Raw genomic sequence first — 18779 nt, forward strand, 5'->3', positions numbered from 1 at the left:
TGCTTGTATTCATTTTTTTCAGACTCAAGATTGTTTGGATACAGTTTGCATTGAGTAATTGTATTTTTTTAATTACACAATAGGTCCAATTATCCCTGCTCTGACACAGGGGGAGAAAATAATGCACAGGAGGCATCCAGATTTGGGCTGCTTGCACTAAGAGAGCCCAAGAGGGGAGGTTGGCTGAAGCTGTTAGAAGTATGCCAGTCCCTGAGGGCATATTGTTGCTCAAGAATATAGCCCTGCCCCTGCGGTGTACCAGAAAGTAAACACTGAAACTATTCAGTGGGCAGGAGTCGTCCAGCAGCCAGTAATAAGCATGCTCCCTCAGCACTCCTTGAGGTTATACCTGCTCCTAGCTTCTGTAGGCATAATGCTTCTTTGTTATACCCTCTCTGACTGGATAAACTTGTATGATCCTTAGTTGGGCACATAATTTTTAGTTCAAAAGCAGTAAAACTTAAGTTGTCAGTGATGCTTTTTAGGAGGCATTAGGATGTACTGATAAGGAATCAGAGGTTAAGTTATCTTAGTACAGGTATGTAGTATGTTTAGTCCCAGCACCTACATTTAATTCTGGGACTAAAACACTGTGGGGAATGTTCTAAGCACAAATGGGCAAAACTTCAAGTGATGATGCTTTTTTTTAATTGTTGGTTGTTGACTGTGATGAGATCCTTGGTTGGAAAGCATAAGTACAAATCATTATGATTGGTTTATGAAGATGTTCTTATGAAAATAGAATGTCAAGGGAATCAAAGCCTCTCAGGTAAAGTGTCAAATACACAGGATCATTCCATATAAAACGGAATATATGAGGTTTTGTGACTGCTCAGCTACTGCTATTCATACATATTGATTTGGGGAATAAGACACAAACTATCCCTTATTCTAATCACACAAGTGAGGGAACTGCACTTGGAATTGAAACCTTGCAAAACTGCATAGCTAATAAATGTGTATTTCAGTTATTGTTACTTTTTGGCCTGAGCAGTTAGCTAGTATTCCAGCCCTTGCTGGGTTGTTTCCATTAGGAGAAGAAATTGATCATGAGAGTCAGGTATTTCTCTGGTGCAATCCTGTTTATTTACAAAGAATGTACAGAAAGGTGTGTTCCCTGAACGCAGTAAGAACAAACAGGCAGTTTCTTTGATCATAATTTCAAAGTCTGTCTCTCGAGCGTGTCCTGTGCCCCCAAGAAGCTCTGTCTCTGCTCTCTCTTGGGGCAAGCTTTCTGCTACTTCTCTTGCTTTCTCCTGGCTTTCTTGTTGCTTTCTGTTTTACACACACAATTACACCCAATCAATACCCAAACCCTCCTGAATTTTCAATCAGTCCTTTGCACACATGGTTTAGCTTCTGCTCAGGCCTTTCCATGCAAGCCAGTGCTTTGGGAATTAGCATCTATTGTTTCATCTATCGCTACACAAGAGGCATTTAATTGCTCTTTCATTTAGTCTGATAGAAACATGCTTACTATACCAATTAACTTTAACCAGGTGATTGACAGCAGTCATTAACACTTTCCAGGGTAACATTATACAAGGACAACAAACATTGTGCATTAAAATCTATGTCTTTATTTTAAAACATCAGGACTGGCTAGTTTCCAGGTATTTTGGGTGAGTTTTCAGGGAGTGTGGTAATTTGCAAGCAGGTAGAGGAGAGGCCAGACCAGGACTACTACGGAGAGCCAATCCCACCTTTCCACGGCCAGGAACTTCTCTGCCTTCCTTGGAGCCTTGCCCTGCTGATGAATCTTGCGCTATGCAGCTCTGCCAAGATATGGCAGGGGCCGGAATTGGGGAAGAAAAGGAAGAGGGTCCACAGCTATACTCTGAGGCCAGCTCATGAAGAATGTAATATAAGAGGGTGGTTTTGGAGCTTCAGGGGGTGCAGAGAAAAGGCTTGGAAGGGTGTCTGAGCAGCTGAGTTGGGGAAGGAAACTGGAGATAGATACACTATCTGGGACATAAGCATTAAGATTCTAAGGGTTAAATCAGCATGTCTCAACATTGGATGAACCCCACCTCCCCATCTGGGAGCAGCAGACTGGGGTGGGGGGAGGGGTAGAGGAGAGCTGCAATTTGACATGGGGAAAGCTTCCCCAGATCCACCCTTCCTTCTTCTATAAGTTTGCTTCTGGTGCTACAGGTAAAATGATGGGCTTTCCTTCCTCCCTCTGTTTCTAACGTGGCTTGCTATGGTAATAGCTCATACATGCAACCCCTGCTTCTGTTCTTTGCACCCGTGACTTTGCCTCAAATGTGGGTGGCACCAATGGAGTCTCAAGCAGACTTCTGATAGGTCGAATGGAATAGAGAGAGAGGGGAAATTAGATTTTTTTAAAATAGAACATAGCAATTAAAAATCAGTATTGTTTTACCTCTCGTGAAATGAGAACTTCAGGTACAGGCTAGTCTCATCTTACGTGGGGGATCCGTTCCTCGGTTAGCGCGTAAAGCGAAAACCACGTATAGTCAAAATTACATTGAGTTGAATGGCGGGCGGAATCGCCCACACTACAAGCACAGTATTAAAATTGTTGTTGTTCTCTTTTTTTGTTGTTTTTGTTTCGTTTTTACGACCGCGTAAAGCTGAAATCGCGCATGTTAAATGCGCGTAAGATGTGACAGACCTGTACTGTGACAAATGGATAGAATGGGCATTCTAGTAATTTCACATCAGCTTCTTTTAGAACCAGGGTAATCCTTTCTGAAATGCTATTTTGTCATTTCTTTTAGAAACATGGCTGAGGCTTTAAGATATGGCCTCTGTTTGGAGCTTAGGGACAGGGTGAATTTAGTGGGGGAGTCACTGGAACTCTGAAAAAGTGCATTAGTATTGCATCAGGAATGGATCACACAAAAGTACACTTGGTTTATTGTTGGAAATTTTTAAATTTAAACTAAGAGTTATCAGGGAGAAGGGATAGTGGTTTGAGCATTGGCCTGCTAAACCCAGGGTTGTGAGTTCAATCCTTGAGGGGGCCTTTTAGGGATCGCAGCAGGGGGAATCTGTCAGGGACAGTACTTGGTCCTGCTAGTGAAGGCAGGAGACTGGACTCGATGACCTTTCAAGGTCCCTTCCAGCTCTATGAGATAGGTGTATCTCCATATTAAAAAAAAAAAAAAAAAAAAAACCCACGGAAATAGATTTTGTATAATTTTTTTACAAAATGTCCATTTCCTGTCTGATGTTTTCTGTACCAAGTTTCACTCTGGATTTAACTTCTATGTTTCAGTTATCACAGGTTTATAATTCAGTTTCATATTATAAAGCCAGGCAGATCCTGAATAACATAGTAAGATCCAGTATAGGATAAAGTGTTCCTAGATAAACTGTAAACAAAAAAGGGTGACATTGAGATTGGCTTAGACAATCTTGTGTGACAGGATAAACTTGTTTCAGTCTGTGCAGTGGGATATGCTCTGTAGCTGAAAATTGTGCAGAGGATCAAAAAGACTGCAAAAAGACTCTTGTACAAGAGACACGCCTACGTTCATTTCAGTTGCATTGAGTTTTATCTATGGGAGCTTGCTACGGGCGCAATGCTCTGGGCAGCGGGGCTGCGAGCTCCTGGGGTAGCTCTGTGCTGAGCAGTGTGTGGCTGGCTCCAGCCGGGTGGCACGGCTGTAGCACCGCCAGCCACCGGTGCTCCAGGCAGTGTGGTAAGGGGGCAGGGAGCAGTGGGGATTGGATAGAGGGCAGGGGAGTTTGGGAGGTGGTCAGGGGCCGGGGATGTGGATAGGGGTCAGGGTGGTCAGAGGGTGGGGAGCTGAATGGGGGCGGGGATTTTGGGGGTGGTCAGGGAGAAGGGGTGGTTGGATGGGGCAGTGTTCTGGGGGTGAGGTGGTAGTCAGGAAGGAGAGGAGGGGTTGGATGGGGTGGCGGGGGGCAGTCAGGGAGCAGGGTGGGTGGATGGAGCAGGGGTCCTGGGGGGGGCCGTCAGGAATGAGAGGAAGGATTGGATGGGGGCAGTCAGGGGTGGGGGTTCCAAGGGCGGTCAGGGGACAGGGAGAAGAGGTGGTTAGATGGGGCAGGGGTGCCGGGGGGGGCAGTCAGGAAGGAGAGGGGCTGGTTGGATGGGCGGTGGGGGGTAGTTAGGGGTGGAGGGTCTGGGGGTGGTCAGGGACAGAGAGCAGGAGGGGGGGGGGCGGGGGGGGGGGGGGGGGGGCGTCAGGGGGAGAGAAGCAGGGGGGGTCAGATAAGGGGTGGAGGCCAGGCCATGCCTGGTTGTTTGGGGAGGCACAGCCTTACAATTTCTGAAACCCGATGTGGCCCTCAGGCCAAAAAGTTTGCCCGCCCCTGATATAGAACTAAAGTCAGGAAACCTGGATTCCATTTTTATCTGTCAGTGTTGAACTTTGTGACCTTAGGCAACTCGTTTAAACTTCAGTGCCTCAGTTTCACACCTATAAAATAGGGATCATATTACTTATTACTTTTCTAAAGTATTTTACCATCCTCTATGAAACGTGTTATATATGTGCAAATTACTGTTTTTTTCATTGAGTGTTTGTGTTACAAATAAAAAAGAGAAACAGTTTTTTTTTTTAAAAGCAGGAATCTATTATATGGTTATTATGTGTTATATTATGAAACAGCTGAGTATTTATATAGAAAATCTTAATCTTTTGAATATTGTTAAGTGGCTTGAAATACGACTACTTGTTTCTTGTGAAGTGAAAGCTTAAACTTTGGATATGATTATCAGTTGTTATATCTCCCCTAAATATTTTTCATCTTGAACAATCAAGATAATTTTCTTGCTTTTTGTTTTAAAATGGTTATAATTTTGAATAAACCTATTTAATCATGGTTAATGTAGATAACCAAGTTACAAGGACATTTGGCATCATATACAAAATATCATATTTGTTTCTGTCCTTGGGAAAGGATTGGTATTTTAATAAACCAAAAGCTCAACACATTTATTGAGGACCACATTTGAATGGTTTATGAAAGCAGCTCTCCAGCAATCCTTATTGTATGTGAGACTAAATAAATCATGTAAAGATATTCAAAGTTTCAGAGGTATTCAGAAATGAAACACTTACATTTATTAGACAAAGCTGTATTTAGTGGAATGTGCTGAAAAGCTTATATTACAGTAATAATATATTTGCCTGAGTCTAAAGAGTTATATATAGGTAGCAGTGACATAACCCAGATCATAGCTCTCAAAGAAGCAGTAAGTATAGATAAAGGATCCAATCTTGCAAGCACTTATGATCAGATGTAGTGCTTACTACTGCAAGTAGTCCTGCCGATTCATAATAGTGCGTGTTACGCTCACACAGTCTGAAGTGCTTGCAGGTACTAAGAGTATGAAAGCCAGCACTTGTGCCATTTTCTCTAGGACTTTGATCATCATCAGCAGTTGAAACACCCTTTTATACCTGTAATTATGATTGCAGTCAAATTAAGTAAGACTTCTTCAACCGATGATTTGCCAACACTTTTTCAAAGCTATGAGAATAGGACTCCTTCACAAGGACTACTCATTGTAGAACATTGTACCTCTAGAAGTTCCAGAAAGGAAACATCCTTCAAGGATCCAAGCTGTGATTAGTTGGATTTCATCCCACTACTACAAGGAATGAATGAATTTTGAAATTGTCCTGAAATCCCTTCAGGAATTTAAAACCTTAAAACATTATACAGTCAAGAGGTGTATTATAAATGTGGTTCAGGTCATGTCATGTGTCTAAAATCTTGACCTTGAAAATGATCGGAGGGGAAGAAATCATGTGCTCTGACACTGCCTCTAGCAGCTGATGAGTCTGGATGAAAAAAGATTGCTAGCAGTCCTGAAGAAGGCTGCTGCATGGTTTCATATAGATTGACAGATTTCAAGGTGAGAAGGGACCATTATAATATAATCTGATCACCTGCATAACGCAAGGCATAGAGCCTCACTTGGTAACTTCTGCATCAAGCTCAGAATGTCTTCCTAAAATATATGCTATAACTTAAACAGACGATCAATCTTGAGTTAAAGAATTCAAGAGATGGAGAATCTACCATGTTCCTAGGTAAACTATTCCAGTGGTAAACTATTCCACCCTCACTATTCCACTTTATTTCTAGTCAATTAGTCTATCTTCTGCTTCTAACCATTTAAATCTCCTTATGTCTTTCACTGCTAGATTAAAGAGTCATCTATTTCCTGAAGAAGCTGTCAGCCATGCCAAATAAACACACTTGGGGGAGGTGATAATGCCCTGGTAAAAGGAAAAATTAAGTTATAAGGCAAAATTGTCTTGTCCAAGGTGCTACTCATCTCCTGCATCTTGTTGATTCAGAGAGCAGAATCACTTGAGAGTGCTTTCAGAGAAACTATGCCAGGATAAGAATAGCATGGCATGAGGTCTAAAAGTTACTTTATAAACTTTCTCCACTTCAGTGATGCTTTGCTGAAGGGTGTGCACATACCTCACCATTGCCCTGTATTTCACAGAGGAGACATTTGGAGAAAAAATGTAATTTCTTATCTTGGGCTTTGGGAGCAAGCTCCCATTGCTAAAATGCAGAACCTAATGATCTGATATTCCCACAGAGCTGACTCCCCCTTTGGGAACTCAGTGAAAGATCAGGTCTAGTATAGGGTTGTTTGTTTATTTTAAAAATATTAGATATTGAATGTCTCTAGCAAATGCATTTGGTGGAACAGTTTGAGTCAAATGGATGAAAATTGCAAAGATCTCTCCCGCTCAAAATGCATAGGTACAAATTTTGTTTAACCATAAATTCAACCTGAGGGTGTTTGTGTTTGCAAACTCATGTTACCACATAATGTTAAGGTGCAATACCAGTTTAGCTAATTCTGCTGGGATGGTCACATAGATGCTAGGAGCTTGCTCTTGCTGTATAACATCTCTTTAAGAGCACTGCTTCTCCATGAAGCCAGCCCCTTCTAGACACCAGAAATCTGAAAACTTCTGGGATAGCACTATAATAAGATGACATCACAGTACAAATGTCAGCCAGTTGTGACACAGTATATGTCTTTGGTTGGGGAAATTAATGCAAGCTGGGAATTCTTTGATTGTAACATCATTAGTTCTTTATCGCTAAGAAAAGGATTAAGAAAACAAATTGGTTTCACTTTGAATTTCTTGCATGCTTAGGTTAATAAAGTACAAAGGTCATCATAAGAAGTTATTGATAAAGCTAAGGCTCAGACTGTTAAAAATAACTATTTATGGCACAGCTTGCGGGACACAAATCTAACAATCCAATTAACTCAAACCACGATAGACCCTCCTCCCGCCCATGCCCCTTCACTGAAAGGGACTGCAAGGGTTGCAGCATTCTGCCCTGTGCCACCATAGATATCCCTCTTACACCTGGGTTGTTCCTCCATGGGGAGATCTGTTAGCTTTCTAGTACCTGTATGCTGGCTTACAGGCCAGGGCTGTGGGAAGCCCTAGAATTGGGGCCAGAGAGTGGCTTGTCTAGCAGGAAAATCCAAAAGCTCCAAAGTCCTGGTCTTACCCAGATGCTAAGATCTATATTCAAGAGAGATGGTAAAAAATACACTTCTGAAATCATACATGAAGCACTGTATCTGTAAAATGAGGATAGAGAAAAATAAAACCAAGATAATAAAGAGTTATTATTTAGTATTAAAACTAGCCCCAGCAGATTTTCTCACCCTGAAGCTCTAGCAATGATTTGTAGCTCAAGAAAGTAAACAATAAGAGAACACAACATTCTATTTAAAAAGAGACAGAGACAGAGATCCCTGTAAGTATTCCCAGATAAAACTATTTCTCTTCAAAATTTCCATTAATAGAAGAAAGGATTAAAATGAAGGGGAAACGCTTTTGTGCAGTTGAGGGTTTCTCCCTTGTACTGAGCATGCTCCAGCTGACTGCTTATAAAGCCAGGTTGTTCTGCCACACCACAGATTAAAGGAAACTTTGAGGAGGGAGTCATTAAATGGAGGACTCCTTTAGCCAGGAGTTTCCAAGAGAATTAGATATTTCCCCTTTTGAAAGGTAAGTTTAGCAACATTATTTCACTCTTCTAACAGTTTCTTCTATTACAAGACTCTGTTACATTTAAGGGTAACCTCTGACACTTATTCTAGAAAGGGAGGATAGTAACTTACAAAATTCTCCAATGAAAAATAGTGTGGCTTAAAGTCCCAAGAGAGGAAGCAGCAAGAAAGTTATTGCTGGACAAGACTTGCTAAGCAGTCCTGTTTCAGCATTAAAGGGGGAAAGAAAAATAACTTTCTCTTAAAAGCAAATGATATTGCCTGTAAGTACTAACCACCAAATATGATCCATCTTTTAGACCCTGCTGCTCCCCACACATACAGCTTTCCTTATTTCTTTAATTTGCTGCTTTATTTAATTAGTGCCCATAGACACTGTCATGGGAATATTGCTTCCACTCAAAGCCTTTGCTTGACCCTGTAGACGTTACTCATGTGGTTAGTCCTTTTGCTCTGTCTTCTCTTGAGCTTCCGCCCTCTCCTTTCCTGTGAAACTGCCCACTCAGAAGATCACAAAAGTAATCTTTCTTTCCATATCTATGATCTGTTCTCTGTGCTCATTCTCCTTCATCTCTCTAGTGCAGTGGTTCCCAAACTAGGGTTTGTGAAATGTTACAGGGGGTTATCGGGGAGGAATTCCCTAATGGCAGACAGAGCTGTCCCTAGGGACTCTGGGCAGCATGGGGCCAGCAGCTTCCAAGAGCTAAGCAGATCAAAGCAAGCATATCTATCACACTGAGAAGATTTAAACTTCAAGACTCCTTATAAGAAATGGAAAGGGAGGTGGATATTTTTTGCTGTTTTTAAAATTAAATAGGCTGCTAGTATTGTTTTTAAAATCATTATGAACAAATTTAAGCTTTGTTGTAATGTGTGTTTTGCCTGGACTGCTCAAGACCTGAATGCTTGTGTAGAAGGAACTCTTTGAGCAGAGGGATAGTTCAGTGGTTTGAGCATTGGCCTGCTAAACCCAGCGTTGTGAGTTCAGTTCTTGAGGAGGACCACTTAGGGATCTGAGGCAAAAATCGGTACTTGGTCCTGCTAGTGAAGGCAGGGGACTGGACTTGATGACCTTGAAAGGTCCCTTCTAGTTCTACAAGATAGGTATATCTCCATATATTTATTTATCTTTGTGCTGTTTCACAGCTGATACTCCTTTGTGAAACATATAAGACAAGGCTCCTAACAGGTGTATTCAAAGTGATACAAGCTACGAAAGTGAGATCTAGGAAGAGTGTTGCCATTTTCATGTAACCCTTCTGCCCGTCAGAGTTGGCAGCAACAAGGGCCGGGTTCAGTGTCTAGGGGTTCTGTTTTAATAACACAATGCAAAACCAGCTCGAGCCCCCACCCAGTGACCTGGGACAATTACATACCAACCCCCTGGGTGCCTCTAAGAGGCAATACTTCCCCTCTCGCAAGCACGGAGTCCGAGTGTAGCAAAAGCCTTTTAATAAAGGAGGAAAAAACAATGCGGCATTATCTTGGGGAAACACCACAAACCGAATTCATAACACAAACCATGAGCAAAAGACCCACCCCCAAGTTAATTTGGCAGTGTCCTTTTCCCCCTTAGGGTCCAGCAACCCAACAGTCAACCCACCCACAGTTGCTGACCTTGGTCAGTACCACCCCCAGAGTTCCGAAGTTCATCTGCAGAGTTTACCTCCCAGCCTGGGTGGAAGTGGGGGGGAGGTATGGAGGGCATCTCACATGCTCCGCTGCTCGGGTTGACAGCAGAGTGCCATGCCTCTCCATGGGGTTCTGCTGCAATCTTCACCACCAGCTGCGCCTCTCCACCAGTTGTCCTGCTGGCCACTCCGCTCTGCTCTCCGCCAGCCACCCGGCTATCTGCTCCGCTCTGCTCCACTCGCCATCCTGCTATCCGCTCCACAACTTGTCTTCAGGCTCTCCCCCACTTAACACAGCACTTAGTAACTTCAGCTCTTTAGTGACTTCAGCTCTCAGTGAATTTAGCTGGTAGGGGAGCCTCGGTGCTGGTGCACCACTAGCCCAAAGTAAGTCTAATGCTTAGATCTAGGTATCAGTGATTTCAGCTCTATAGCATATAACAAGACTCCTAATGGAGTCAAAATTGGCTCTGTTATTACACACTGGAGAGAAGAGAGATAAAAGTGGTGTTTAGGGGGCCTACACTACCAGGTACACATACCTATCCCCCACCTCTCTCAGTTCACTGGGCTTTGGAACCCATGTCCCTTGCCTCGTGAGTGCTGCTACGTAGAAGGCGAATCCCTCCATCATAAAATGCCAAGTACAGTTCTACTGTCCTTGATAACCAGGATAACAACGCTTTATTACTCCTGCCCCAATAACAGAGACTGGGGATCCCACAGCAGCCAAAGTGACCATTTGGGCAGGCAGTCCAACATGTTAGGCAGGGTGGGTGTGCCCATGCAAATGAGATCAGACGCTGATGTCCTTTTCCACAGCTCACCACCAGATGTCAGGGTAGCGCTCATTCTGACTGCTTACATTCTTAATGTAATAAAAATACTGTAATGATAAATAATAATAGTGTGTAATAAGCATGTCATAAAAACAAATTTTATATTTCCAAGATCACTGCTTTATTCTCAGGTAAAGGAGAAAATCCCTGGAAATATTCATTTTTAATAGGGGGTTCACGAGACTTGACATTTTAGTGAAAGGGGTTCACAGGTTGTTAAGGTTTGGGAACCACTGCTCTAGTGCTTACGAACTTCATGAGAGCCTCTCTTTTTTTGGACATCTGTAGCTGTGTCCTTTCTTTCTTCATTTTCTGTGTTGCTGATGACTCCTTTAACACTATTTTTGAAAAATCCTTTTCTTCTTCCCTGTCCCTTTGTGCTGATGTTCCCAGGGATTGGGTTTTAATTCTTTTACTTTTTTCTTCTTTACACTAACTCTTGGCTGAGTCTATTATAAGCTTTATGCTATAATGAGATGTAATTCTTCTTTTCCACCCTTGACTATGTTCACGTCTTTTCTATGTCTTTCTGATATGGGTGTCCTGCTGCTTCCTTAAAGAAAAACATGTCAGAAATTGAACATATCTGTCCTCCACAACTTTCTCCCTGCTTTCTTTCTCCGCTTCTGTTGACAACTCTGTCACTTCCACGTCATGCCCCTTCACTAAACCTCTCTGTCTGTACAACATTGTAGTTCCTGCACAGCTCTGCTCCTGTCCATGCTTCATTTTCTGTAGCTCCCCATGTTCTTGCCTGCTCTTCTCACATTCTCACCCTTTGTCTGCTCATGTCACTCATCTTCATGACACTTTCCAAGCTTCTCCTTTCACCTAGAATGATATCTCTCTTTTTTTGTATGCCAAGCATCCTTACTTCCTTCTTCAACTTTTCCTCAAAATCCACCTTTTTTACTTCTCACCATTTTTTACTATTATGCTTTTTCCTCCTCCCTTTTTACCCTATTTTAGTCTCTACTTAATATCAGAACTTAACATTTGCTTATTGTAGATTTCCCCACACAAAACTCTTCACCTGCAAGTTAAGGTCGCTAGACCCAAAGTGAAACATAAAAAGTTAGTAACTAAATCATTTAATACCCCTGCACTATGTTCAGCAGTTTCCCTTCTTACCCTCAACTATCTCCTTTCTACCAACCTCAGCCCACATATCTTTACCCTCAAACTCAACTGCTAACAGGCATCCTTGTCCACCTTTGTCCATGTTTATTGGTTATGGCTTCATGTGTTTTTGATGACTGATATAAAGTTGGTGCGTCTCTAATAAAGTACATTACACATTCTATGTTTGGTTTTCTATTGGTGTGTGGCGGATATGGTGTCATATTGCAAATATGGTTTTAAAATATTTTTCTGTAATGTGATCTATGTAGTTGATCTATGGTTAATATTAAATTTTATGTGGAAATTGCATCATTGGAATCTGTGTGTGTGTGTGATAGGAGTTAAGGCTTCAGCTGAAGTCAGTGGAAACTGCAATGCTCTGAAAATCAGGTTCATGTTGGACACCCAAAATCTGTAGTTGTTTTTGAACATTTTGTCTATAATGTTAACTCCTTCCTTCCCACCCAGTTTGGCATGTTAAGGAACCTCCATTAAATTATATAGGAAAATCTGAACATGACCTTGGCTTATGTTCCCCATTAGGATTCTGCTCCTGTATACCTACTGAGCTAGCAAAATGAGTCTCATAAGTTACGAGGAGTCTGGTGGCACTTTAAAGACTAACAGATTTATGTGGGCATAAGCTTTTGTGGGTAAAAAACCCTGGGTGAAAGCTTATTCCCAAATAAATCTGTTAATCTTTAAGGTGCCACCAGACTCCTCATTGTTTTTGTGGATACAGACTAACACGGCTACCCCTCTGATGCTCGATCTCATAAGTTAGTTATGCAATGTTCTAAAAAAAAAAATAGCCCTCATAACTTTTAAATATGCTGCCTTTTCATTATCACTGAATGTCCCTTAGCTCTCTTGTATTATGAAAAAAGGCATATAGGAGTCTCCTATAAGCAACTGAAAGCAGTCAGTTGGATTGAAAAGTGGTGTCCAGCCTGGGGCTTTGAGACTCTAAAAAATAGCCCTCAAGGGCAACAGTTAAGAAACTGTGTAATGGATACTAAATTGAAAATGTGTTCCCTGAGCTATGCCCTGTGATTTTAAAAATTGTTAGTGATAGAGAATCCACTGCTTCCCTGCCAGACTACAGAAAGCTGAGGGATAGGGCTGCCTTAAGGTGTATGCACTATGTAAACCTGATCATAGGTTCTTGGAGTCATGTAATTATATCAGACTCTCCACTTTCATTTAAAAACAGAAGATAAAGGGAAAGAAAATTGGTAAGTTTCCAGCCCTCATGGCCGGGAAGAAAAACTTGGAAATGTGAACCATGCATGATTGGTGTAGAGATGTAAACTGTCTGTAGACAGCCTTGAGAAGTGTACCCCATTCATTCCAATCTCTTCTTAATAAGACCCCAACTGCTCTGGGGAGCCCTGCCAACACCATTCCAACAGAGGACTCTGTCACAGAAGTGCACAGAAGGGTTGGCCTACCCCTACAGGCAAAAACACCTCCGATTCTGGAGTAAGAAGTGGGGGGCACCCCCACTGCTTCAGTGGCTCTGTCCCCTTAGCAGCTATTCATAGGAGAGGGAGAAAGGGATCCGGTACTGCTGCTGCTGTTCCTGCAGCATGTTGGGCATTCTGCCACATCTGGTGGTGGTGAGGAAACAGCATGGGGGCACAGATATTTGGGGGGAGGGCTCATCTTGTAGTATCTCAGAGGCCTCAATTTGTCTTAATCTGGCTCTCTCCAAGGAGGGCTGGATACATGTTCCACTGGCTCTGCTTGAGCCTACAAGGAAGCACCTAGCAAAGAATGGTTTCCCCTCTCTTCTCTGTCCCCCTCCCCTCCATCAACCTGATCAGCCCAGGAAGGGGGTGGGGAAAAGATAAGGTGAGAACCAACAATCAGTTATACCTACCTAATTCTCTGCCCCAGTGTGGGATTTGGCAGCCAGAGGGCTGCTCTAACTTGCATTGATTGGCTGTGATCCCACAAGGGGACTAGAAAGCATTGGGGAATACAGGTCTGTCTCATCTTAGGCGGGGGTTCCGTTCTGCGGTTAGTGCGTAAAGCAAAAACTGCATATAGCCAAAACCCCATTGAGTTCAATGGCAGGCGAAATTGCCCGCACTACAGGTATAGTATTAAAATTGTTGTTTTTCTCTCCCCCCCACTGCGTAAAGTTGAAATGCGCATGTTAAATGCGTGTAAGATGCGACAGACCTGTAGTAGCACTGCACTGTGTGGTGACTGTTCAGAGAGGGGGCATAGCAGCTGGCTGTGCTGACACCAAAGACCATTGATGTCTCTCCCCACATTAGGGAAATCCTCAGCATGGGATTTACTGTGGTTTCTGATCCTTCTGTGCCATCCATATGGTGCAAAAGGAGAAGAACCTTCCCCTAAATATTGTTGTCTCTTCCCCTCTTTGCAATAAAGGGGCTGAAAAGGTTGGGCACCATTGGTTTAGAAGGCGTGAAAAAGAGGTGGTCACATCTAATGTGGTTGCTGCCTGGGAACCAAGATTAGGTTCCTGAGCTGTGTGTGTTTAGATGGAATTTCTGAATTTATTGCACCACTTCACAAGTATGAAGTTGCCCCCAAGGCCTGTCTTATGCAGGAGGTAATGTTATCATTAGCTTTAACTGAGCAAGCCTCAGTCCTAGGCTGAACTAGATATTAACTACACCATACCCCCTTTTCACCAGCTTCTACTTATCCACCTTTCTACTTGTATAGTATGAAATGAAGGGGTATCAGCATAGTGGAACTAAATGGTTCAGTCCGACACCAGTGAAGTCTGTAGTCTAGCTCATGCCTTTGGGTGATGCTGCTGTTACCCATCAGTAACACCTCTGGCTACTGGGATCTGATTTTAGAGGCGGTGGTTTCAGATGGAATATGGTACCTGGTAGTGTCTGGGTTTTGATGAATATCGTCATGGAAACAGTCTTTTCTCATGTGAATGAGAGAGTGTTAGATAGAATACGGTACCGGGAACTGAGCGTAAGGAGGTCTTGTATGGTAAAGGAAATCCGAGATTCCCCTCCTATGGGGAGGATCCTATCTAGGTGGCATCTCTATGATACCGGATATTCCAGGGTTGAGCGGGTAGGTCTACGCTGCTTCTCTATGGTGGAACCGCCTTTGGCTGGGGGCTGCCGCTGTTGTGCGCTTGCGTGAGCCGGGCTGCCCCAGGCCGCCGTCCGATGCGGTGAGCCGAGCTAGCGGTAGCCGCGGCTCCCGGTGTGAAGAGCAGCGCGCGCCCGCCCCCCTTGGTCCGCTGCGCCGGGGGGGGCTCGTGCGCCCCCTCCGCCCCCAGCTGCGCCACTGGCATCCCGGGGGCTACGGGGCGGCAAATGGTTGGGCCGGACGATGCCGGAGCTCAGGGCAGCGCAGCCTTGTTTCCCGCGGGCCGGCAAGATGAGGCGGCGGCGGCGGAGGAGGAGGAGGCGGAGGAGGAGGACGGGGAGCGGGATGGAAGCCGGAGCCTGAGCGGGGGCTCGGGGCAGGAGGAGCTGCTGCTGCAGCGGTACCTGGCCGGGAAGGTCGGCCCCACCGCGCCTGCGGGGCTGGGCTGCAAGTGCTGCCCGGAGAGACCCCCCAACGGCGCCGCCTGTGTCCTGGGCCCCCACGGGAGAATGACCAATGGGGACGCCGGCTTCCTGCTGCAGCCGGAGGAGCCGCCTGCTTGGGCCGTGCGGACCGAGCCGGGGCCCCAGGAGGAGGAAATGAGACTGCCCAATGGGGGCTTCCCTCACTTCCTCCCCGATCCCCAGCCGGAGCCGGGGGACGGCGCGGGCCGGGCCAGCCCGCCGGCGGGGGCCGCCCTCGAAGAGCCTCTGAGAAGTTGTTGCTTGGGGCCCGATCCGGAGGGTGGCGCGGCGGTCGGTAGCCCCCCGCCGCCCCGCAGCGGAGCTGGGACTGAAAGCCCGTCAGAAGCCGCCGCCGGCGTTCGGACTCCCCGGGACTGCAGCGACGGGGCTGCTGCGGCGGGAACCCTTTGCCCGGCGCCTCTGGGCTTCATAGACATTAACCTGAATTCCCGCAACACCTACGAAGTGAACCGGCGCCGAAGCGCCCCGGAGCACCTGCCGCATGGGGGGACACCGGCCACCGCCCCGGCCCCTCCCCAGGAGCCGACGGACAAAACCAGGAGAATCGCTATCCCTGGCAGCAGCAGCGGCATCGCCGACTTCATTACAAGGTGAGATCGTGTTACTGGGTCGGGAGCGATACTGACCTTCCTAGCTGGGGAGGGGGAAGGAAAGGACACTGCCCCCGTGCCTGGGAGAACAGGGACAGCAGTGAGCTGATGTTGGGTGAAATAAACTTCAAAAATAGCGTTAGTCTGTGCAGAGATCGTCCCAAGGTGACTTGATGCTGTGCTGTCCTACCTATTTCACTAAGGGCAGGTCTACACTACCTGCCTGAATCGGGTGTGGGGGGGTAGAAATCGATTTCTCGGGGATCAAATTATCGCGTCTTGTCGGGACGCGACAATCGATCCCTGAATCGACGCTTGTACTCCACCAGCGGAGGTAGGAGGAAGGGCCGTCGATGGGGGAACTGCAGAGGTTGATTTGCCGCCGTCCTCACAGCGGGGTAAGTCGGCTCTGATACGTCGAATTTGCGTATCTTAAATCTTAAACCCCCCCCCCCCACCCCCGATACTGAGGACGTAGCCTAAGGCTTCCTGAAACTAGCACTGGGAACTGCGACCTGACTCCCCCACCCCCAAATGCCCCACTCAGCTTTTAAGCATAAAGACCATTTAAATGCCAAGAGTAATGTTCAGTAACACTGATAACGTTAGCATGCATCTGACGAAGTAGGCATTCACCCACGAAAGCTTATGCTCCAATACATCTGTTAGTCTTAAAGGTGCCACAGGACCCTCTGTTGCTTTTTACAGATGCAGACTAACACGGCTCCCCCTCTGATACTTAACGTTAGCATTAACTTCCATAGGATTGTGTGCAGAACTTGAGTATCCACTATCCCTGCCAGCCAGAGAGAGGCTGGCTGTGCACTTGGGAGGGAATCTAAGAACACTGAGTCCTCCTGTACACTACAGACATATTTCAGTTAAAAGTACCTTGCTGTGGGATGTGGAAAATCCAGACCCCTGGGCAACATAGTTACACTGACTTGGTGGACATAGCTACCGCCTCTGGGGGAGGTGGGGTACCAACACGGACTGGAGAAGCTCTCTTTAACATAGGTAGTGTCTTCACTAAGCACTACAGCAGCCGTTGCAATGCTGTAAGTATAGATATGCCCTTTAAGACAGTTTTGGAACTCCAGACTATGAGTTTGTTGACTTCAAAACTGAAGACTGCAGCAGATGTGAAGGTAGTTACAGCAGCAGCGTGATACATGTTAACTTAATAGCCACAGGTCTCTGGAGAATATTTTGGAATAAAATAAACTTTTCTGGTTTTGAAAATTGCTGTCAAAATACTATGACTGTTATCATAGTTTTCTGCTCCTCAGTAACTTTCAATCAAAGAGCTATGGGACTTAATTGAACATGTGATAAAGAAACGGCAGCTTTTCATTCATAAGCAGAGCATGAAAATTGTACAAGCCACCAACTAGCTTGAATGCTAAGCCTGTTTGGAGTAAATTTGAAGGAAAGAACTTTGAAAGGCAGAGCTGTTTAATTCTGGGGTCTCTTCTGTATAATGCAGGGTTAATGTGCCTCAATGGACACAGCCTATCCTGTGATAGATCATGGTTATTTACCTACACTCTCACTCTTCTCTATATTGTTCTCTTTCCCTATATTGTCTTCATTTTCTTCCGCCCTTTCCCCGCCCCATTTATATCTTTCTTTTCTCCAAAATCAGTCTCAGGTATAAGTATATACAATCTCTCACATCCAGTTAACTAATACAGTCTTCTCACGCACAAGGTTTGGAAAACTTACAAGAAATCAGATAGAGTAAACCCACTAGCCGAAGATTGATATGAAAGATGAGTTTCACTCTGCAGAGACAATGGCCCAAGTGAGAAGCAGACTTTCCCTTGCTGCAGCTGCTGGGAAAGGGGAAGGTGCTTGGATTCCTACTGGATGCTATCTCTGGATTCTGCTTTGGAGTGATCTTCAAGCTAGTATCTGCCTGATAAATTTGGAGTTTGTCATCATTTCTAAAGAGCCTCCTGACTGCTTCATGGATGGATTGAGGGAGGTGTCTACCAGTTTCCTGTCTACTGCGATGGGAGTGTGTGGTGCTCTGCTCTGTCCCTTCTTTGCTTTTGTGTCATTTTTTTGTCTCCAGTACTCTATGCTGCCCTGTCTCATTTTTTTGAGTACTCCAAATTAATAACTCCAGTTCTTGTTGTTTATTGCTTTCCAAAGTAGTAGCCGAGTAACACTGAGTAGTCTGCTGGGAAACAGTGAAGACTGACAAGGCTAAATCCAGGTCTGTGCTACAAACTTTCGCCAGTATACTAATGTTGGGTGTGGGGAAGATGACTTTTATTCCTTCCAATACTTCTTTTCTGGCAAACCATCCTGAGGCAGATGCGGTTATATACTGGCTTAAGTGTTTTTTGCCATTACAGCTTATTTTACTTGAGGAACCTGTGTACTATACTGGCAAAAACATTCTTTTCCTGATACATCTACTCTAGGAGAGTTTGCTGGTATAGCTATACTGGCAAACCTTTTCTAGTATAGACCTACGTTTCCATTTTGCTGCAGTTTGGAGAAGCCCTACTAAAGACATTGGAGTGGTCTGCCTGCAGATTTTCTGAGAGGACAACACAACAATAATTTTACAATTTGCCTACATGAAGCAGCAATTTGCACTATGGGGGTATGATTTCTAAAGTGTACTAACTGGTCTGGGCGGACCTTACCACATAGCATCAAGTTTCCTAGTGTGCTTTAACGTAGTACTCAACACCACTATGTTAAAGCACATTAGGGAACTTTTAGCTTGAACAAGCAGGGTTTGCCCAGACCAGTTAATGTGTTTTAGAAAGCAGACCCCTTGCTGCTCTGTGTAAGACAAGCCCGTATGCTCCTTTTGTGTGTTGTAGGTTATCTTTGCAACTTTAGAGGCTAGAAACCCTTCCCTCCCCAAATCTCACCCCCCCCACACACACATTTTTTAAGCGTTTAAATATTGCGGCTGGGACTGTTAAAGTTGCCCTATGAGTGAATCCTCAGTAGTGACAATGGAATCTCTTGTGAATCTTCTGAAT

The 18779-nt window shown here is 44.8% G+C and overlaps 1 protein-coding gene across 2 annotated transcripts in view; it reads left to right on the forward strand.

Moving 5' to 3' along the window:
• Positions 1-14718: 14718 nt before the first annotated feature.
• The window catches only part of TBC1D12 (TBC1 domain family member 12), an 83646-nt gene continuing 79585 nt past the window's right edge, over positions 14719-18779 (forward strand). The window contains exon 1 of one of the 2 annotated variants that reach the window (XM_034776205.1): positions 14719-15771. In XM_034776205.1, coding sequence (XP_034632096.1) covers positions 14924-15771 — 848 coding nt within the window. In that variant the 5' untranslated portion in view covers positions 14719-14923. The remainder of the gene's footprint in view (positions 15772-18779) is intronic. The other variant, XM_034776206.1, reaches the window with a different exon arrangement.

This window comes from Trachemys scripta, chromosome 7 (assembly GCF_013100865.1).
Source record: "Trachemys scripta elegans isolate TJP31775 chromosome 7, CAS_Tse_1.0, whole genome shotgun sequence".
Classification (NCBI taxonomy): Eukaryota; Metazoa; Chordata; order Testudines; family Emydidae; genus Trachemys; species Trachemys scripta.